A 23,226-nucleotide genomic window follows, 5' to 3' on the forward strand; every position below is an offset into this window, starting at 1 on the left:
GCAGGGACCCCGATGCGGGGCTCGATCCCAGGACTCTGGGATCATGACCTGAGCTGAATGCAGACGCTTAATGACTGAGCCACCCAGGCGCCCCAGGACTATGATCAGTTTTCACTTGGTTTTCTATGTGAGGTGAGAGGTATGGTTAAGGGTTCTGGAACCATTTGTTGAAAAGACCATCCTTTCTTCACTCAACTGCCAGTCTGTCAATCGGCCTTGATCTGCGAGTCTAACCCTGGACTCTCTGCACTGACCTGTGAACAGGTGCCCCATGCTCACGGCAACCCCACACGCCAGCATCCCTGTAGTCTAATAGCGAGTCTCCAAGATAGGCGGTGTGCAGCTTCCAACTCTATTCTTCTCAAAACTGGTTTGACTACTCCGTTGTTCTTTCCATATATGTTGTATGGCTAGCTTGTTGATTTCTAAGACAGAGAAATCCTACTGAGGCTTATTTTTGAGGGAAGTCATTTCACACAACAGCAGGTGGGTAAGTTTAGGTGGGCCCGCTGCTGTCCTCGGGCCGCCTGCCCTCCTGTCTCCGGGGCGCGGCGCTGGCGGCAGCTAGCGGGAGCCCCTGCGCTTACACTCCCAAAGGTGCACGGCCTCGAGCAGTCCCCCTTCCTTGCATGACAGGAGTCCCCAAGCTGACACGTGAACGACGGCCGTCAGCAGCACCCTACCAGTCCCGCACAGAACAAGCACACAGTTTAAGCTACGCAAATGAACAGTGTTCTGTAATAACAAAGTAAGATTTTTTTTAACGTCGACCCTATCTTTCCTTTGTGCCTCGAGTTACCATTCAACAAACACAGTTTGGGCTGTGAGTCCCTCAGGGCATATCAAATTAGTATCCCAAGGGGTGCCGGTGTCGCTCGGTCGGTTAAGCGTCCAACTCTTGATTTCGGCTCAGGACATGATATGAGGGATTGAGCCCCATGTATGGCTCCGTGCTGAGCACGAGATGTGCTTGAGATTCGATCTCTCTCCCCCGCTGCCCTCCTTCCCGGAACTCATTTACTCTCTCAAATAAATAAATCTTAAAAAAAAAAAAAAAGTTAGTACCCCAAAAGAAAAAGTAGTTTGGTCTTCCAGGTTAGAGAAGAATTTTCACTTTTCTACACACAAGAATACTTTTGTCACTTATCATTTCAGGAATGGAAGATCCGCAGATAACCAAAGCTTTTGCTCTAAGTGTTAAAACACTGCAGCTCACCCACCGGGGTAGAAACGTCTTCAACCACACACATCACCCTGTGTGACAGCGTAGCGTCGACACCAGGCGACACTCCCGAGCCTGGGGCCGCAAGCTCATGGATCCAGGCTCCTTCTGGAGTTGTGCAGCCTGCTTGCAGAGGACTCAGGGCGCCATGTCCTCATCCTCACCAGCCTGTTGCCTCCCCATTCCTGACCATAACTGCCGTCTCCTCTGAGAGGCCAAGTGTCTATTTTGCCAAAGCTCATTTCTTCAGAGAGAAGCTGCAGGCAGTCACGTTCGCCACAGTCACGCATCTCACACTGTACAAACCCAGGCTGTGGGCTTAAGGGTGGGGGCAGATCAAAGCCCAGCACAACCAGATGGGCTGAGGGGGGCCCACCCCCCAGAATGGCTCAGCCCTATGGAGGCAGATGACCACGAGGGGAGGTCTGGCCATGAGACTCAGAGCGTGGTGAAGGGGAAACAACACGCTCAGCATTCCAGGGACCTCACCCCTACGAGGCCCTGAAGACGTTGGGATTCCAGGGTTCTCCAGGTGCTGAGACCTGGGTGCTGGTCACAAGTTTCGACAGCCTCAAAGCCTTAGGCAAGTCTTTCCCGTACATTCTGAAGACACATGCATAGTGAAACAAGGGATTTGCACAATGCAGTACACCTCTGAAACAAATGAAGATTTTATCTTTTTTGTGGTAAAACTAGCTGAAGTATTTCAATGCAGCTATACCCTTTGAAAAGTTAGTGAACCACACACAGCATCAGAGCATACAACCTAGGTGCGAACTAGAAGCCTTTATTCCTGAGAACACTCCCCAGTAATTCAGGAAGCAGATTTTTCCTTATCAAGGCACGAGGTCAAAGGAGAACCTCACACAACATGAGGGCCAAGTAACAGAACCCTGGGGATATGGCCAGCCAGAGTACATTTCCCAGCCTCCTCCACAGCTAGGCAGGACCAAGAAGCTAAGTTTTGGTCAACAAAATGTAAGCGGAAATGTCTAATGGCCACTTTCAGAAAGTTCCTTGAAAGAGAGAAAAAAGTAAAGCTTTCCCTCCTTTTCATCCTCTGTCTTGCTACCTGGAATGAAAACGTGAGGACTAGCGCCCTGCCTGCTACCTCAGACCATGAGACTGAGGGTACACACCCCAGGGATCTCAAAGCAGTCAACTGGGGGGAGCGCAGCTCCCGGCACACTGTGAGGCCTCTGAGCCACGGTTCCCAGGGGCCTCCAATCCTAATACACAGCGTGTCTCAATTTTCACATGGGGTCTCTGCGTCAGCCAGCTCTGGTGACCAACCAGCAGCAGCTGAGCACGCCAGTCTAGACAACGCTTAGCACACAGGCGGGAGGCAGCCCGCCCGTGGCCCAGGCCCGGCTTTCTGCCTCCCACAGCCTTGGTACGGCGCTTGGCAAAAAGGCCCATCTTCCATTTAGAGCAATCTAAGTATCTACTCATGGCAAATGTTTCCTTCCTACCCCTTAGAGGAGAAAAGGGAAAAAAAACTTGGCATCTTACCTCAAAGGAACATTCAACATTTCTTTCATTTTTTTTGTGTGATAATCCCTTCAGGTCTATCTTTTCAACACTCACTGTAAAAGCAAAAAACAACAACAACAACAAACAAAATTATAAAAATGAAATAAAACCTTGAAGTACATTTTAGTTAGCATTTGATATTTTAGCAGTTTTCAGAACGAGGCTCTCGGCGCCGGTGCCGCTCACGGTCCTCCGCACAGTGCTCGCCTGGGAAGCGGGGCTGAAGAGGAAAGCAGAGAGCCGTCACACTCAGGAACGGGGGTGAATTTAAAAGCAGAGCAGAAGAAAACAGGCCAGACATAAAAACAAATCACAGCAAAGGAAGAGAAAGGTCATTGGAAAGAGAACCGGAGTCGATGGGACTGCACGAGGGCACAGACCCCCATGACGGCGGAGACCGGGGAGGCTCTGTCTGGACTTCAGAAAAGCTAACGCTCCACACTGTCGGCTGCGGCGGTGTCAGAGCCCGGAGCCCAGACAGCGTCTCGCGGGGATCTTCTGGTCACCAGAGAGGGCATCATCCTCCTGGGACAGGGCCGGGCTGGCGGGACTCGAGGCAGCGGTTAGGGAAGCGGCACGGAGGGCTCCCCTCTGCAGGACAGGGCGGCGCTGAGCGAGGCGGCCGGGCCCAGAGCGCCCGCGCCAGCGGGGACACAGCCACACCAGCAGGGACACAGCCCCGCCGCAGGCCTCCACACGCCGTTTTCGCCCGCGCTCTCCCGACAGGGCTGCACCCTGTGTCTCCTCAAAACTAGAAGGGCAAGTAAGTTCTCACGCACTTAAACTGAAGTTTGAAAATGCAGATATCTGAGCACAAACATTGTTGAAGACAAAAGAGCCACTTACAAACCTGACGCAGGTTCCAAACTCCCAAACCACACGGAGGCGTGCGCGTCCTGTGTCCAATTCAAATGAAACACTTCTCAAGTACTAATGGGACAGATTCCCGGAGCGTCTCTGTTGTCTGCAGACACCGACAGTCCAACCCCTTGGCGGCTAAGGAAGAAAGTCCACGACAGCCGAGAAACTTCAGTACGTGCGTGTTACACACGTCTTCCTCCGTGTCAGTTCTCACAGTCCCAGGCAGCCCCTGGCCATGGACCACGAGGACTTCCACAGACCTTTCAAACCTAACTGTCCAAGAGGAAGCACTTAACAGAACCTCTGAAACTATTAAGCTCCACGTCCTGCAGACGCCCAGCGTCCTGGCGGGCCACACCGCGCCTCCCAAGGTCTTCTCCAAGAACACCGGTGCTCTAAGATGTTCAAGGGTACCCCCAGAAAGCTGCACGGTTAAAAAGCTCAGAGGAAAAAAAAATCTAAGACTTTCTGGTAGACTGTGCACATTAACAATATTAAAGGCTCTGAGCAGTCCTGAAATGAACAAGTCCGTTCTTGCAACAATTCCCCAGTTTTTTGGGCCACAGAACTCTTTCTTCCCCTCCTGTGTACACACCTTCCAGAGAACAACACAGGCTCTGTGCAGCACGCTTCGGGGATGGTTCCAACCCTACAACACCCAACACCGCAGCCACTCACCACATGTGACTATTTACATTTGTTTTAATTACAACCAAAGAGAATTAAAAATCCAACTCTCTGGTTGCACTCATCTCATCCTAAGTGCTCCACAGCCAGATGTGGCTAGCGGCTGCCACGCTGTGCAGCACAGATAGAACATTCGGTCATCGCCGAGACTTCTGGACAGTGCAGGTCTAAGCGGGGCTGGCAAACTAGAGGCCGCCCTGGGCCTGTTTGTGTAAACGGCTTTGTTGGCACACAGCCACACCGTTTGTCTGTTTACATATCATCAGTGGCTGCTTTCCACCCCACCACAGCAGAGCCCAGCCATTGTGCCAGAAACCCTATGCCTCCCGAAGCCAAAAATATTTACTATCTCGATCTGCACAGAAAAAAATGTGCGATCCTGGATCTAAAACCAACAGCTGTTCACTCACCAACATGTCCTATCAGATTCCTGCTGTGCGCGAGGTCAAATTCTAGGGGCTGGGAACAGAGCAGCGAACACGACAGATGGGTCCTCATACTCAAAGAAGTTACTGGCAGTTTCGGAGAAGACCCTTTACCTGCTCAACTGTTCTCTCCTCGCGGCCTCCCTAATTTTCTAATTTTGTAAAGTGGCATGAGGGTCGATATGCATCTTGGGAGATACGAGAACCCATTTGGTTTGAAGTATTTTAAGCTTAAAATAGCACCTTACAGGAAGGAATTACTCTTAAAAAAAAAAATGTTTAGTTTCCTTTCTGGCAAAACGAAGAACACACAGTTCGAGGTTGCACACCTCCCTATTTTCACTCAGTGAAACTGCTCGCTGTTCTCATCTGGCTTCCTCCATCAGACCGTCAGCAAATAAACAGCTTTTATGTTTTCCCAATCAGTATTTTTTAAAAACTGACCCACAATGACATCACTCTAATCCAGATCTTCCCCCTTTTTAAACAACAGAACATACGAAGTCAATGAACACAGAAAAATGTAGTCAGCATTTTCCCTGGCCACGGGACAGCAACGTAAACCTAAATGTCCCAGGGCTGAATAATATTAGGATTTATGAAAAAGAGTCAAGAGAGAAAACCCCAACTGGCCTGAGAGCGGAAGTGACTCATCTTTGGACAGGAGAATGTGGAAAGCAGACGAACGCCACTCAGCTGTCTGTAAGCCCGCGGCTGCAGTCTGGGCGGCCGGAGTGACTGGCGCCACCATCCCACCTGCGGGCAGCGTGTGCAGCTCGGGCACCAGGAGCCGTGGGGGAGCTCTGCTATGTCACCTGCAGTGGACTTGTCCCTGTGGAGGCACCTGATGTCATGAGGGGTGGGGCTACGGGGCCTTTCATTAGGCTTCAAAGATAGTGGAACATGTTCTCGATTTTGGAACTCACATTAAGGACCATGATTTCAAGAACAAAAAAGTGAAAACAGCTTGCAATATTAACTAAAAAACTACAAATTGTATGTGTAACATGGCTATAGCTGTTTAAAACGTAAAAGAAAGATGAAAAATAAGTTATCAAAGCTAACAAGGATCATTGTGCTTGGTGGTGGAATTATGAGTAGTTTATCCCAAATTTCCATAATGTAGTTTCATGCCTTTAAAGGGTATTCATCTCCACGTGCACACGAACACGTTTATGACCCACTTCTCTACTGGTAGATACGGCGACCCCTGTGCCTCACACCGCCCGTCAGTCCTGCAGACCGTCATCCCAAGGGCACGCACAGGTCTCACGACTTTCTGAGGAGTGCAAGCAATCACGGCTAGGTCTGAGGGCTAGAAATCAAGAAGGGTTGGGATTCGCACCACCCACAAAGACTCCAAGACATAAAGGCCACGGCCAGCGGAGCACTGGGAAGGTGGGCCGGGGAGGAGGGGGCTCCTATGTGGGGAGAAACGGGCTGGGGTCTGGACTGCATGCGGGCATGTCTATCGAGGACCGACGGGGCCCGGGCAAGGGCACCCAAGTCTAGGCCAGCCTGCTCGCTCACACTGAACTGAGAAAGCAAAGTGGGATGTGCGTTCTCCTTTTAAGATGGTTTGTTATAACTTTCCTTCTTTTCTCATTCAAGACACACATGAGGAATCTGCCTCCAGTCCTGCAAGTCAGACCATATAGCCTTCAATAAAACATCTAATTGCACTGAACTACCACTTTTATAACTGGATCAATACCTAATTTCAAAAACCAATATGCTACTGTAATTAGAAAAGGCGGGAGGGAATTCGTGTGGGAGAGAAGTACAAAGGCATTGCTCGAGCAGTCAGACAGGGGTTCCAAACGTCCTGAAGCAGGACTGGGCATCCGAATGGGGGTGGGGGCTGGCAAAAAGTCAAGACAGTTTACGGCTGAGCCGGCTCAAAGGCCTCTCAGCCAGCAGCGACAAACCCAGGACCAGGAACATAGTCTCGCCATCACAGCCCTCAGAGTTCCCAGTTCAAACTGCTGTGCTCTAAGGGTCACCCTCACTGCCAAGCATCGTCAAGCGATTTACGAGAGCTGACTGTCACGTCACACGTATATCAGACACTTACTGTGTTCCAAGAATGAGTCACTCTTCTGAAACTTCTTCCCTTTCTACCCTAAACTCTTCTGGAAAAAACTGGGTAGTTGGTACTTTTCTGCCATAGATCCTTTCCTTGATTTCGAAGCATCTTCGGTCAAACAGTTTAGTTTCTGCGTGCCCCACACAGGAAACCACTTCATAACTTGTCAAAGCTATGCTGTAAGCCACCAGTCAGGAGGGTATCATTTATGACTGTGGGAAAAGATGCAAGACCCCCCCCCCTCCGCTGCATAAACACCTGCTTCTCCTGGGCCCTACAGTGAAGAACTCAATGTCTTCCTACTTGAAATAAAGAGACTGAACCAAAATAACATTTATGATGCTTCCTGCTTAAGTTTTTATTACTGAAATCTAGTTTTCACCTAAAAATTGAAAAAGTATATTCTTAAAAGTCTCAGGAGGAATAACGTTCCTCAAATCACGGACGGACGTTCTCCCTTCCATTTGTGGTCGGTGTTAGTGGGAACCCTTTTTAGAAGCAGTTCTTCAGCTGCTGCTGAAATCTGAGCATTCACTATTTCACTGATTAACCTGAGCCTTCTCTCTGACATCTTTCTAGGACCTATCATGTGACATGTAAGAGTCCCCTAATTTGTTTTTCTTTTTCTTTTTTTTTTTTTTTCATCTAGCTACCTTGCATTTACTTGATTTGCTAGCTTTCCAGGAATATAAACAAGAGTAGCACGCGGCACAATCTGGAAAACGTAAAGCTGATGAAAGGCGCTGCTCCAGTAACAGAGCAGGACATGAACACATATTCTATCTGAGTGGTTAGGGACATGGCACTTGAGTCTAAGGGCCCAAGGGTTTCTCACTTACTTAAATACTCAGGCAAACATTTTATTCAGAATTAGTATGTTCCAGGCACAGCACTAACCACAAGTGATACAAAAATTACAAAGTTCACAGCAGTGACATGTGAGTTCAACTTCAAGGGGAAGAGCCCCTTTACGCAGAGGGACGTGGTGACCAAGGCTCAGGCATGACAGCGCAGGGAGTCTAAGGAAGTTTGCTCATGGCTAGAGCCAGGAGCTCAGAGTGGTGACAAGAGACCAGAGAAGGGACACGAGGACAACATGAGGCCAGCCCACAAATCCCAAAAACCCCACAGCGGGCCTCCTCCAGGCAGGTCGAGGTAAGCCCGTGGGCTCTGCTGTCAAACGGGCTCAGTTAGAAATGTGACACTTTCCAGCTCAGTGACCTTGGGCAGTCACTGAATCCCTGAACAGAAGGAAGACTGGTCCCTACTTCACGGGCCTGTGACATCAACGAGGTGCACACACACATGGAGGGGGGCACCTCGTGCTGGTCGGTGCTGTGACAGCAGTTGCTGCTGGGAGCCCTGTGGTCCAGCTGCAGGGCAGGTCCCTGCTTGGGGATGGACCAGACAGGAGAACCCACAGGCAGCAGAGGGGACGGACACCTGAACCAGGATGGCGGCTGCAGTGGTGGCCCCGCTGAGCCCACTCGTGTGGGGGCAGGGAGCTGGGGTGGGCCTGCAGGTGTGGCTCCAGACGCCTGAAGGCTGGCACTGGAAACTCATTTTAGGGGCAGCAATGGAGGGGTGATGGGTCCATTCTGGGCACATGGGCAGAGGCACCAGCAGGCCACATCAGTGGGAATATTCACAGGGATTCGGGGTCCTGGGCAAGGGTCTCAGCTGAATGCTCAGATCTCAAAGTCATCGACAGGTGAACAGAAGACACCCAAACAGAGTGTGAGTGGGTGCCAGAAAGGAGCCCAGACAGCACCAGTGTTTCACGGGCAGACAGAAGAGGGGATTTCACAGCAAATGAACAGAGAGGCAAGAGGGGAACCGGGACGTGTGTTACCAGGAGACCAATGGAGCACGCCCCCCAATGGTTCTGGATGTAGGATGCTCCGTGGTTTAAAAACGGAAAGAAACCAAGAGAGGACAGAGTGGTGGTGGTGGTGGGAGCGGTGTCAGATATGCCAAGAGAAGATAAGAGCTGACCTGTTGTGACTTCTCATGACAGCATGAGAGAGGAGGGTGCTGAAGTCAGGGTGCAGGGGTCCACGGGTCACAGAGAACCACCTGCTCTTCCTGGAGCTGGGCTGCGGTGCACGGCATGCGTGCACATGATGGACACAGCCGCAGCAGACAGAACAGGCCGGGGCGGCGGGCACTGCAGCATCACTCTGCAAAATGTGTCATGGCTGGGGGCACCTGGGTGGCTCAGTCGGTGAGGTGTCTGCCTTCAGTTCGGGTCATGATCTCCAGCTCCTGGGATCAAGGCCTGCATCGGGCTCCCTGCTCAGCAGAGACCCTGCTTCCCTCTCTCCCTCTGCCTCTCCCCCTGCTTGCACACTCTCTCTCTCTCAAATGAATAAATCTTAAAAAAAAAAAAAAATCCGTCACAGTTGGCTGCGGGACAGCCTCTGCTCTGCGGTCTGTACCCACTTCCTAGTGTAAATACTTCCACCACGGCTGATTCGCAGCCATACAGGCCGTCAAGAGGCTAAAACCCTTCCTGCACTCCGCATAGCTGACCTCAACGGGCCCGCGTACGCTGGCTCCGGCACGTGCCGGTGAGCACACTTCGAGGTTCTCATGCTCCGCATCAAGGGCTGGCTCTGAATTCAACGTAAGGCCTGAAAAGTCACAGATGGATGCTGCAATCCTGGTGGCCTCCCTCGATGGGGACTCAGACCAGCTGAGCCCTGCTGTCTGAAAGAAGCTGCTGTGGGACGGTCAGCTCGACTCCAACCTGTCACTCTTTCTTTGGGGGATGAGAAACCACCACTCAGACAACTCTGTTCTGTGCTTCAAGTGAGGCTCGTTGGCTGCGGAAGGCTGCAAACAACCAGTGTCCAAAAAATAATAATACTGCATGAAAACATAGCAAAAAAGTCAACAGAACAACTTACTTTGAAATGCAAAGTCCTAAAAAAAAATGCAATGTCTTCATGGATGGAGAGATAGTTAAGAGAAGCAGGTAAAATAAAACGAAATTATGGAATCTGGATGGTAGGTGTTCACTGTAAAATTCTCTGTGTTTCAAAGTCTTAATAAAATGTTGAAAGAGCCAACAGACAAATTATCTAAACACCTCAACCCCAAACACACCTTCAAATCCCCAGTGAGGCCCGAGCAAGGCAGCCTACTATTAGGCTTCCGGAAGCTGGGTTTCACTGCCATCTTCTTACCAAAATTCGTACTCTAACTCTCCGTGGTGGGTTTGCATCCCCAACAGGACAAGACTTTTGGAGCCTGACCTTGATGGTACCGCATGTCGTCATGCTGCTGCACGACAAACACAAAAATCACAGCGGCACATACCAATAACCATTTATTTAGATTAAAAAGAAAATCTCAGTTTTAACTTCAAGTATGAAAAATATCTATAGGTATAACCTACGTGAGCAAAAGCTCTTTGGAACCCGTAAGTTTGAAGAATGCAGAGGTCTAGAGACCAGGTTTCAGGACCCCCGGTAAGTGGTCTGCGCTGTCATCAAGCTTACTGCGACTGTCTCACACAAGGACAACTCTAAAACACGACTCCAACCCAGAAAACCAAGTTACACGACACCTTCCACTGACAGCATCACTAAAAGTAATTCAACCTCACCTTGTATGTTACAGATGTTTCCCTAAGTGTCAGTAAAATAAGCCGGAAGGTGTGGGTTTGGGGAAAGCCCTGAGCTCTCCCAAAGCGAGCACGGCAGTGCCGCCTGGCGGCCCCGAGGAATTCAAGGCCCATCTCTGCTGCTGAAGCCAGACGCTAGGAGCTGCTGCCCAGTCCCCCCACTCCGCACTTGAAGGTCTTCACAATGAAGAGCACGGGGAAAGACGACCGCCACCTCGAGCGCCACCTGACGGAGCGGCCAGTTTCCGGCTGTCCTCAGTGCCGTCCACTGAACTTTCACACACAGCAAAGCTAAGTCTGACCTCTTTTGCCGCGGAGGACTTCCAAGGAGGCGGAGGAAATCAAACGCAAGTAGAACACGGAAAAGACAGGGAGGACCCGAAGCAGTAACAGCGCAGTGACTTTAGGCTTCGCCAAGAGCAGCCGCCCAGCCCGGCACAGCGTCACGAGAGGCGTGACTACAAAAACCGACTTCGCTTGCTTGCCAAGTTCTGGGCAGGAGCAGCGTCTCACTCAGAAGCACTGAACGGAGACTACGGTGGACAACTAACAACGCCTGGCTCTCTGTGCTCCGCGTGCTGCACCTGACGCCAAAGCCGGCTCATCTGCGGGCTCTCAGGGAAGGACAGGCATGTATCTTGCAATTACATTTAAAAGATAGGAATAAGGGTCTTGATAATTATGTCTCAAGGGAAAAGCACTATGGGAAAGAGGAGGCCGTCCGCCCACACGAGGAGGGTGCAGGGCACAGGTCCCATGCTGGACAGTCGAGGGACAAAGGACGTGAAACCTAATTGGAAGGCACTTCTCCCACGGTGACGTGTCTAAGGAAAAAGGATAAGAGCAGTCCCAGGGTAAGAAAGTCCCTATGCCTGAGGGGCAACTATCTATGGCGGGAGGTGAGGCCCTGCGTATCTTCTGAACCACGGCCCCACCCAGGAGCTGACCTGCGAGGATTCACGGTTTCGGTTACCAGCACGTGCGTACACACGCAAACACAGGCAGCAGTTAGCACGCGGCTGTTTCTGGCATGCGACCTAAGTCAGGGCTGGCTGGCTCTGTGATTCTGTCAGAACAGGGCTTTATTGTAAAAACAAAGCATTTATAAAGCACCCGTGAGGTACGCTGTGCTGAGGCTCGATCCAAAGGGGAACAAAGGTGAGTGAGCGAGGGGATGGGGGGCCTTGAGTGTCCTGGGCCTCTTGATCACTGGGCCAAATCGGGGCCGTCCTGGCCCTCACGAGTCCCACACATCACCTACACTCGCCTCCTGGGAAGTCCCCATACACCACTCAGCCTGCAACTGTATGGTCAGGGTGACACTGACTGTCCGGCTGGCCCAAGAATCAAGGAGACTCAGCTTCGTCTGACATGCCGTCACCTCTCGAGCGGCGCTGTCCAATACGGTGGCCCCTATCCATGTGGAGCTATTGCGGTTCCAAATGAAAGGAAATAAAAATAAAATTTCAGGTCCTTGGTTGCATGAGGCACATTTCAAGCGCTCAGAAGTCACATGTGGCTGATGGCGACAGACTTAGTGCAGAGAGAGAACATTGCATTACCTCCATAGAACATTCTACAGGATAGTGCTGCTTTACAATTTAGGACTTACTTGGTACGGGGCAGGGACGAGAGTAGGTAACAACTTCCATTTTTCCCCTTAATAAACATCAGTATTTGAGACTTTTACAGCCAAGGTGTGTTTATGTATTACTTGCACAATTTAGAAAACCAATGTACCTTATTAAAAGACCACGGCTGATGAAAGATCCGGAAGTATTTAACCAAAGAGCATCACAAAGATCTGCTTTCCACACCCTGGTGCATCTCTTTCCCTTGGAGCCCTCACACAGATGGACTCACCTTTGGAGTGTTTCCCCACAGTCCTCTTGGGCAGCGACTCCTCTGTGGAATGTGCTGATGTATGCAGTGCGTTCTCCAAACTATTACTCACGCTGCTGACGGGGGCCTCGGTTCTTGGAGTCACCTGGGAGGACAAAAAAAAAAAATTATCTTATTTTCTTCCATCTGGTCCATGCAGAATGATTTTTGTTATTATCTGAAAGTCACTGATGCTTAATGTAGTTTCGAGTTTCATATAAAACATACATACAAAAATTTTATATATAATTTTTTTGTACAAAACACTACTTACACAACATTTTCACAATAAGCACTTCCTGCAACAGACAAAAACATCACCAATCTCCTATTCACCACTGAAATTCACAACCAGCCAGGTAAGCATGAGCGCACACGGGAGCCTGGCTGTGCGACAGCTTCGTGCGCCCACTCCGGAGCGGTATCAGCCGAGCTCTGTCTCGGGTAAAACCTTACATTTCATTTCTTCAAATCATACAGATCCCTATACAATTAATGACGCAGCTGGACCTAACACTGCCCTATAAATCTTCAGTCACAAAACGCTCTGAAGAGAACAGTCAAGAAGAGAATACAACTGGGTCTACGTGGGGTACACACTCTAACAGCACACCGCAGGCCCTAGCGGTTCGTCACACGAAGGCCCTACACGTGAGAAAGGGGGGGTGGCGCTCACAGCAGCAGCTTCTCCAAGAGGGAAAAGCAGGAAGCCTCCGTAACAGCTGTGCACAGAGCCCCGGCCAGAGGAAGGTCGGCGGGAGCCGGGGCGGCCGGTGGCACCGTGGTCGCCGGCGACAGCAGCCCTGCAGCACACGGCCAAGTTCGCACACGGCCAAGTTCGCGCTCGGGCTTCCCCCTCCTGCTCTCTGCCCCCGGCCAGCGCGTCTCTTTGCAAACACACGGCCAGAAGCGGGAGGAGACAGCAAACTGTGCACCGCAGTGACCTCAGAGAAGAGAGGTCTCGAGACCCCCGGGTGCCTGGGGTGGGGGCAAGAACTTTCACTTTTTTCCCCCTTAACAAGAATCAGTATCTAAAAAGTTCACAGCCAAAATTTATTTAGTACTTGTAGGACTGAGAAGAATGAAAGTGACCAACGCTCTGACTTCCTCAGAGTCACAACTTAATATACATCAAAATTTCAAAGGAGAGTAAAGATTTTAAAGTTTATCAAGAGAGGTATGAGTTTTAAAGGGTGAGAAACACTATGCTACACATACAAGGAAGGGGAAAGGTCTGGGGGAGAAGAGGAGCGTGACTGCTGGCCTCCATCCTGATGTGGAGTTGCGTGAGACACATGCCTCACCAGCCATTGATTTTAGAGATTGTCTTCACTACCTGGAAGGCGGGGGCGGCCCAGCGGAGGAGCCTGTGAGCCCTCTGCAGGCACGGAGGGGCACGAAGGCAGAGGCGGAGGGCCACCAGGAGAGGCCAGAGATGCCACCATGCAGGCAGCACGGCAACAGCCAGTCCCTTCCAGACAGACAGCACATGCCGGGTACCCGGTGAGCCCTCTCTCCTCCCACCGCCCACATGCAAGCCATCGCAGGGAGGCCTCCCCCCACACACAGCACAGGACCAACAGGTCCTACACCACATAAGAAAAGCAACCCAGCAGTCCAGTTAAATGTGAAAGTTCACATAGCCCAAGGAAATAAATCCTAAACCACCCCAATACTCCTCTAAAAAGTCAATTTTTTGGATAACATTACCAAGATATTATCAAGACAGTTAAAGTTTTAAATTACTTATATTTGCCATTTAACTAAATTGGATTATTTCCCTCAGATTGGGCAAAGTTTTATCCAATGGTCTGAATATTCCAGAAATGAACTACTTTCCTATTTAATAAGATAAGAGAAGCAACAGTTACAAGTAATTCCCGAAAGAGCTAGAGTTTTAGTTCCCAACAGTAAATACTACTTTGGGAAACAACTCCAGAGGTTAGCATTTTTACCCCTTGCAACAACTCTAACCCCAGCAGACACCATCGGATCTGGCCCGGCTCACACGAGCCTCCACGTCTTCGGAGCTACCATGGGAAGTATGTCTATGTCCTCGGCCACAGCAGAGCGAGGCTGAGTTGTCTGGACAGCCAACCACAGCAGTGCCAACCTCTCCCGCACACACCGACGCCCATCCGAAAGCATCCCAAACAGCCACAAACAGAAGCAGGGGCGGGAGGATGACGCATCGCAGCCAGGACGCCTGCCGCGAGCGCAGCCTGGGAGGCACAGACAGCTGCACTGGACGGGTGCTTCTCAAGCTCGATGTATGCAGAGCCCCCGAGGCCCGGCAAGAATGCGTGTCGCCCACGCCCACCCCATCAGAATTTCCCGAGCAGGGCCAGGACACTGGTTGCGGTGGTCTTTTGTCTTGTGCACTGGGCACCTCAGCCAGGGTGCGAAGCACAGGAGGCCCGTTGTCTGGTCAGGCCCTGTGAGGGCCAGGTGTCACCTGGGGGGACAGGAAGCTCCTTCCATGGGCTGACAGGAAAGGTAAGGGTGTAGGTCCACGCGCCACGGCTCCCGGGAGAAGGGGAAAGCCTAGGAATCACACTATGGAAGCACATGCCATGCCGACGACACAAACATGCGAAAGAAAACTCTTTAAAATTATAACCAGCGGAAAAGAAGCATTTTGTTTGCCTCACTGTCTTACCAGAGCGCCTCTTCCTAGTTTTCCAGATGCTCACTTTTTCCAACCAAGCCTTTATCTTAACTTTGCTCCTTTGTTTACATTGAAAGCTTTCTTCCCCTGCATTTCCCAGAAATGCTGTGTTTGGGGTTATTTTTGGTTAAGTTAATTTGCCCCATGTGACCTCCACAGTTCAACTCAGATGCTCTCTGACTCACGCTCACAAGCGGAGCTCCAGTCATGAGCCTGATGGACACGAGAATAAAGACTTGATCAGTTCCAAATGTCACCTCCTGCTACGGCTGGAAGGGCAATGAGAAGATGCTCTCCGACAACCAGCCTGACTTAGCCGCTTCCACGAAGTTCCAAGTCCTCTGTCCTGTAAGCACCTCCCTTTCTCACTCAATGGACACTCCCTGTGCCCCTGGTCACCGTGCCACCTCCAGACAGCCTCTGCCACGACCTACAGGGGACCTGTCACCTCCCACTTCTCCCCTCCACTCAACCCACTGCAGCCACCAGGGTGGACCTGGCAGCCAGGATCTGCCTGAAGTGCCCCCCGGACCCTGTACATATCTGCATGGCCCCTCACAGCTGTCGCGTCTATGCTCGTGTGACCTTCTTAGTGAGGACCTCTCAAAGCTTGATGAAGTAGGGACTTCTTGTGTTTCGTTCGCTGCTGTGCCCTCTGTACTTGGAATAGTGCCTGATACGACACAGGTACCCAACGGGTGCCTGTAAAAGCTGACCATTTCACCACGTTTCGGTGGAATCAGGACTAAAACGGACAAAACGGCAGCTCCACCTCAAAGGAAAACATCTGCGTCCTCAGTGACACACCACACAGCCAGCAGAGCATCTCGCCGGACCTAACTCAGGACCAACTGAACTCTGAGCGTGAAGGAAACCAGACTCGAGCACATTCCTGGGCACGAGGCACACACTCCAGTCTGGGGCGCCTCCGGGAAGGTGATGTGGTCCGACAGGGGCAGCACGCTCATGCTCGGGAGACAGTAACGGACCAGAGTGTCAGTCCCAGGACACAAGCAGCTGGCACCCCCGCTCTGAGCGCCAGCCCTCTCACTGGCACAGGCCTCAGTTTCCAAACTTCCACGTGCACAATGCTTCCAGCTTCTAAAGTGCTGGTTCTGACTCAGGTCAGGTGGGGCCCGAGACTCCACATTCCCCTCAGGCGCTGCTGGTATTCGAGACTGTTTCAAGATGAAGCAGCTGGCCGTAGTCAGAGCGTCCAAAGGCCAAACCACCTCCCCTCAGGCGGGATGCGAAATGGAACCCCAGCACTGCACAGAAAATCAGATCAGATGACCTCCAAGTCCCCTCCAGGGGTAAGGGACAAAGACGCCAAAGTGCAGCACAGCGGCCTGGAGAAGCGAGGCTCCTGCCCGCCATCTGCTCCCTCAGATACATGCTTTCCTCAAAGGTTTCCTCAGTGCCGGCCTCTGACCAGAGAGACCAGAGGAACACAGGCTGCCTGAGGGCTTGTGCTGGAAACTCACTTTAATACTCAGGGACCAGAACTACAAATGTCAGAAGAGAGGTTTCATTTTTATTTATTTATTTATTTTTTTTTTTTTTTAAGATTTTATTTATTTATTTGACAGAGATAGAGACAGCCAGCGAGAGAGGGAACACCAAGCAGGGGGAGTGGGAGAGGAAGAAGCAGGCTCATAGCGGAGGAGCCTGATGTGGGGCTCGATCCCATAACGCTGGGATCACGCCCTGAGCCGAAGGCAGACGCTTAACCGCTGTGCCACCCAGGCGCCCCGAGAGGTTTCATTTTTAAAAATCGATTTCATCACATATCATTCAAAGTCATTGGATGGGACAAAGGTGTGCAGAGGGCAAGGCCTGCAGCAAGTGTGCAAACGTTCAACATCTGAGTGACGGACGGGAGGTTTTAAGAAAAACCTGGTAAAGCAAGAGTGAATATGCTGAGAAACCAGAGTCTCAGGGTCCCAGCTGTACTGTAATATAAACAAATCTTCAATAATCAACGCAAGAAGCTGAAGGCGCTGAGCAGCGACAGGAGAGCCCCATGTATTCCGAAGGTGATGCTTCTCAATGGTGAGGCCCACCGAAGAATCTCCCACGGAACTCCTACAAGAACACGGTGGCCAGCCTTTCCCCCCCTACCACGAAGTTGGCAGTTCCAAATTCTACTCTCAGATACACCGGGGCACATTCCACACGACATCTCTACGAGGTTTTCCCCCACCATGATGCACGCAGTAACAATAAAGTGCCGTTCCCGAGGGCTGTAAATAACACGACGGCTGTGCACGGGGCCGGGAACGGGACGGTGAGCCAGGCTGTACCACCAAGAGGCTTAGGTTAACAGAGCACTTCGGCTTAAAACGCAGGTGCACATGGAATGCCTGAGACATGAACACACAGGAGAGGCCGCGGAGGATAAGAAAATGGAAGTGAGTACATTATACATGAACACACAGGAGAGGCCACGGAGGATAAGAACATGGAAGTGAGTACATTGTACATGAACACACAGGAGAGGCCACGGAGGATAAGAACATGGAAGTGAGTACATTATACATGAACACACAGGAGAGGCCACGGAGGATAAGAACATGGAAGTGAGTACATTGTACGTGAACACACAGGAGAGGACACGGAGGATAAGAACATGGAAGTGAGTACATTATACATGAACACACAGGAGAAGCCACGGAGGATAAGAAAACAGAAGTGAGTACATTGTACATGAACACACAGGAGAGGCCACGGAGGATAAGAACACGGAAGTGAGTACATTGTACATGAACACACAGGAGAGGCCACGGAGGATAAGAACATGGAAGTGAGTACATTGTACATGAACACACAGGAGAGGCCACGGAGGATAAGAACATGGAAGTGAGTACATTATACATGAACACACAGGAGAGGCCACGGAGGATAAGAACATGGAAGTGAGTACATTGTACATGAACACACAGGAGAGGCCACGGAGGATAAGAACATGGAAGTGAGTACATTATACATGAACACACAGGAGAGGCCACGGAGGATAAGAACATGGAAGTGAGTACATTGTACATGAACACACAGGAGAGGCCACGGAGGATAAGAACATGGAAGTGAGTACATTATACATGAACACACAGGAGAGGCCACGGAGGATAAGAACATGGAAGTGAGTACATTGTACATGAACACACAGGAGAGGCCACGGAGGATAAGAACATGGAAGTGAGTACATTATACATGAACACACAGGAGAGGCCACGGAGGATAAGAACATGGAAGTGAGTACATTGTACATGAACACACAGGAGAGGCCACGGAGGATAAGAACATGGAAGTGAGTACATTATACATGAACACACAGGAGAGGCCACGGAGGATAAGAACATGGAAGTGAGTACATTGTACATGAACACACAGGTGAGGCCACGGAGGATAAGAACATGGAAGTGAGTACATTATACATGAACACACAGGAGAGGCCACGGAGGATAAGAACATGGAAGTGAGTACATTGTACGTGAACACACAGGAGAGGACACGGAGGATAAGAAAACGGAAGTGAGTACATTGTACATGAACGCACAGGTGAGGCCACGGAGGATAAGAACATGGAAGTGAGTACATTATACATGAACACACAGGAGAGGCCACGGAGGATAAGAACATGGAAGTGAGTACATTGTACATGAACACACAGGAGAGGACACGGAGGATAAGAACATGGAAGTGAGTACATTATACATGAACACACAGGAGAAGCCACGGAGGATAAGAAAACAGAAGTGAGTACATTGTACATGAACACACAGGAGAGGCCACGGAGGATAAGAACACGGAAGTGAGTACATTGTACATGAACACACAGGAGAGGCCACGGAGTATAAGAACACGGAAGTGAGTACATTATACATGAACACACAGGAGAGGCCACGGAAGATAAGAACATGGAAGTGAGTACATTATACATGAACACACAGGAGAGGCCACGGAGGATAAGAAAACGGAAGTGAGTACATTGTGAGCACACTTTTGCCATTCTTATCATGGCTGCAATCTGCTTGTAACCGCACCAACCTACTCAACCCTCCTAATCCTCTCCACTTGGAGCCGTGGGAGCCACCAGCCCCACCAGGAACTGCTGGCCCCAGACCAGTAGGGGGCAGTCCCGCAGCTACCAAACTTCCTGAGTTGGCTGGTGCAGGTCAAATCCGGGAGAGCAGAGCCCACCTACAGAGGCCACAGCGCTGGTTCCAGCAGCCCCGGCTGGCTGTGATGGGCGGCCAGGATTCACGCCACTCAGGTCCAGAGTCCCACAGTGCAAAGCGGGGATAACGGTGTCTACCTCATATAAGAAATGCACTGAAAGTAGTGTGCTGGGCAAACAGTCAATATTTCACTCTAAGGTCGGCTGCTCGTGCTCCTGTGACCGCAAGCCTGGCTGGGACACAGTGACAGGCACAAGCCCTCCGGCGGAGACTGGCTCCGTGAGGACGCCTGGAAGAGAAGCACACCTCCGACACCCTGGCAGAGAACCGCTTCCACAAGGCTGATTCTCCCCAAGCGTATATCAACTCAACGGTGTTTGGCTGCAGCGGGACACACGTGCCAACACACACTGGCCACGCCCACCCGGGGACGAGCTCTGCACGGCCACCACTTTCTGTGGCCCTTCACCGGAAGCTGGCGGCTACCTTCTCTCAGCAGACAGGCCACTGAAACCCGGACCCCCACCAACACCAGTGATCACCTATTCTGAAACTAGCACAGAGCAGCCAGAAAGATCATTTATCATTTGAAGGACAGCTGGACAAAATGCTCTTAAGAGTCAATGTTCGTACTGCTACAATGCAACAATCTCAGCCCCAACTAGCAGGTGCAAACGGGTCAACGGTCCTCACAAAAACTAGGCGTATGTAGCAATCTTTTATGATGCCAGTACTGGAGCTCTGAATCCACTAACCCCTCTGGGAATCATCCATCCTAAAAACACAATCAGTGCTGCAGTCACAGGTTAGTGTACAAGGAGGTCCATCTTGGCTTTAAGAGAGCAAATATATGAATCTACATAAGACAGAAATACTCTGTAAGATTAACATCTAAACACGTAAATAAATTCACGTCCACATGATGACTATTACACAGCCTTTAAAAGATAATTTTAGAAGACAAAAGGCACGGAAATGCTCACACTGAGATCCTGGGAACGAGGCAGACCATGTCCCCAGTGCGTGCACACAGGCACTGAAGACAGAAGAAAATATTCCAAAACACTCATAGCGTTTATTATCTTTGGGTGATTTTCTAAAAATATTTTTCTATTTTCCAATTCTTCGACAAGGAACAGTTACTATTAGAACTAGAAATAAGTCAGAAACTACTAAGCCTCAGCATAAGTAACCCCTACAAAACGGGAACACGACAAGGAAACAGAAGCAGCTTCTAAAACCAAACGGCTCACCCGAGGCGCTGAGCAGCCCAGACAGGCGGGGCAGATGCTGCCAGGACTCTGGACATGGGGGGCGGACACAGCAACAACTAAGGCAGTTCCAAGGGGCGGGGCACGGACTCCGTGGGTGCAGGGACCGCTTGGCCGAGGCCGAACTGGAGAAGGAGACAGCCAAGCAAAGGAAGGGCCTTCCAGGCACAGGAACGGAAAGTGTGGAGCCCTGAGACAGAAGGCCTTCCTGCCTGAAGCTTATGAATGTCGAGGGGCAGCGGGGGCCAGGGCCCTCGAGCACAGACACGAGCTCCAGAGTGTCAACAAACGGACTCATTTATTTTCAGTTTGTTTTCCAAGCAACCCACCTCCATACAGTAACGAATATCATCTGTTAAATACTTTTAACTCAGTGGGAAAAAATACATAAAATCAAAAAGAAAAGTGATTTGTAAGCATTTTACTAAAATAGTAATTATGTGTCTCAAAAAACCAGAAAAGGAAAATAGATAGTTTAGTAGAGAAAGCTATTTGCTGACTTAGGCCAAGTGAAAGCCAATGCTAACCAGAAACCGTTTTCCTCGTGAAAACGTTCCTTTTAAAATTTCTTACCCTACAGCTGTACTCATTAAAAAAAAGAGAAAATGATCACTGCTCACCATCTCGGCAAAAGGTACCAAGTACTTTGCTATGGGAGTTCCAGCGAAGTGACTACAAAACCAAGTCCTTCCACCAGTAGCCTTCAGAACGGAGCGGCCTCTTCCAGGAGTTCCCCGACCTCCCCGTGCACACCCGAGAGGCTCTTACAAATTCAGACTCCAGGGCACCCCCAACAGACCAATTAAACTAGAACCGGGCGGGGGGGGGGGGCCAGGTAAAAACANAACAGCCGTGAAGCGCCCACAATCCCTGCCCCAGAGACTCTGCAGCGCAGACGCAGCACGGAGTCAAAGTCAAGAGCCCCAGTTGGCTGAAGACCATACTTCCAGCCGCAGAAACCTGCAGAAAGGGGTTAAAGTGGCACCGTAATCCACTTCCTAGGCTTGTGCAGGGTCAGAGCGGCTAGTGCCTCCAAAAGCCCGTCGGCTAGCAGGTGCTCCACAAACAGCCTCCACGACCCAGGTCAGGGGCACAGCTGGGAAGCAGGTGTAGCAGGAAGGCTCCTCCCTCGGAACAGCCACACGACCAGCATCTCAGTCACCTTAAAACACAGTGCCAACAGGCTTGGTGTGTTCTCCAGAGAAGAGGCAGCAAATTTAAGGTGAGGGCAGGGGAGTAAAAGCAACCAGTGGTTGCTAGAGGAATGTACGACGTTAGCAGGAAGGAGCGACAAGTGACAGGAATTAAAAGGCACAGCCATATGGGAACAACGCAATCTTAATAAACTTGAGGGCAACACTGCACGTGAATAAAGAACAATGCGTTCAGGAAGACAGTCCCTCCCCTTACAGAAACACTTACATCGCGTGACCAGCGTGCTATGGAAAGCGGTGAAGTGCAGCCGGGGCTTCAGGTGCACAGGCCGCAGCTCCGTCCCCGCCACACTGAGCCCACGAAGGCAGGGCTTCGCTCCGCACAGGCCGCCTCCGAAGGGGCAGCGGGGAGGCATCTGCTGCCGGCTGTTTTTACCTTCAAGGCTTCTGACGTTAAGGGAATATATACCCAGTACTGTTGTGATGCATATTTTGGTCAAAAGTAGTTTAAATATTGGGGTTTTTCTTTGAGAAACTGGCTCAGTGTCTAATACTAATAAGTAAACTGTGCTATAATGACCATTTTGGTTCCCAATGTAATATGCAACTGCTGAGATGAACCATTCAGAGCTGTTAGCACATGAAGACAGTTGCTTTATGACCCCCCCCATGAGACACTGGCCATGACACAGAGCATTTAGACATCCAGGATGGGAAAGAACAAACACTAAGACAAGCTAGAAATGACCAGGAAGCATCTGGATGAGAACGAGAGCATATCAAAGGTCCAGAAAGTGTCAGTAAAACATGCCCCTGGGTTTTATTTCCATAGAAGCCACAAATTCCACTTAATGAGTCTTGACACCTATTAGGAGCAAGGCCCAGCCGCTCAGAGAGTCAGAGACCAGGCCCCTATGGTTAGCCACGCAGGGAGAGGTCAGGCCAGAAAGGGCTCCACTGGATTGAACAGAAAAGACTGACCTCCTACAGCAGATATAACCAGACCCTGCATCCAACAGGGAAACGGTATTTGCCCACAGGAGTCCTGACAGCAGGGAGGCCAGAGCCCACACCGCCCTCCCACACTTCTCCCGCCAGCTCACTTCCAGCTCCTCAGCACCTACCTACTCAGGACCAGAACACCGAATAATCAGCCCACTTACATTCTCAAACGGCTCTCTGATCTCAAGGCACCAGGCTGGCTCGTTTCTCCTCCACACAGAGCCTCATTCTCTGTAAGGACAAATGTCAGTTACTGTAAAACCCTCCTTTCACAGCTATACTTGCTTAGAGAGAATTAATCCTTCCTACAACACATGGCCCATATTTCCCACAACACACGGATTATAAAAAGCAGGTGGTTGTACTTTTCAATAATGGCTGAGTATTCAGACCAACCTTCTCGCAGATAACCATAAGCTCTGGACAAAGTATAAAAACAACTGAGCATGACCAAAAGCAGACAGCAACTAAAGGAAGGTCGACACTCGGAAAAAGAGATTTGCACGGGGTGGGTTTTATGTGCTGCAGGCACATCAGAAAAAGCAGAAGCTGAAGCTCAGCTCGACCTCCGCAGTCCTACTGATTTCAGGAGCCCAAGATCAGAATTCTGGTAAAATATAATGGCAGCAA

At 50.6% G+C, this 23,226-nt stretch overlaps 1 protein-coding gene across 1 annotated transcript in view; it reads right to left on the minus strand.

The window, feature by feature from the left end:
* Positions 1–23,226, minus strand: part of ZCCHC14 (zinc finger CCHC-type containing 14) — a 57,326-nt gene that overhangs the window by 19,779 nt on the left and 14,321 nt on the right. The window contains 2 exon segments of the mRNA XM_034672507.1: positions 2,735–2,808; positions 12,306–12,429. Of these exon segments, the coding sequence (XP_034528398.1) occupies positions 2,735–2,808; positions 12,306–12,429 (198 nt within the window).

Source organism: Ailuropoda melanoleuca, chromosome 12 (genome assembly GCF_002007445.2).
Source record: "Ailuropoda melanoleuca isolate Jingjing chromosome 12, ASM200744v2, whole genome shotgun sequence".
Taxonomy (NCBI): Eukaryota; Metazoa; Chordata; class Mammalia; order Carnivora; family Ursidae; genus Ailuropoda; species Ailuropoda melanoleuca.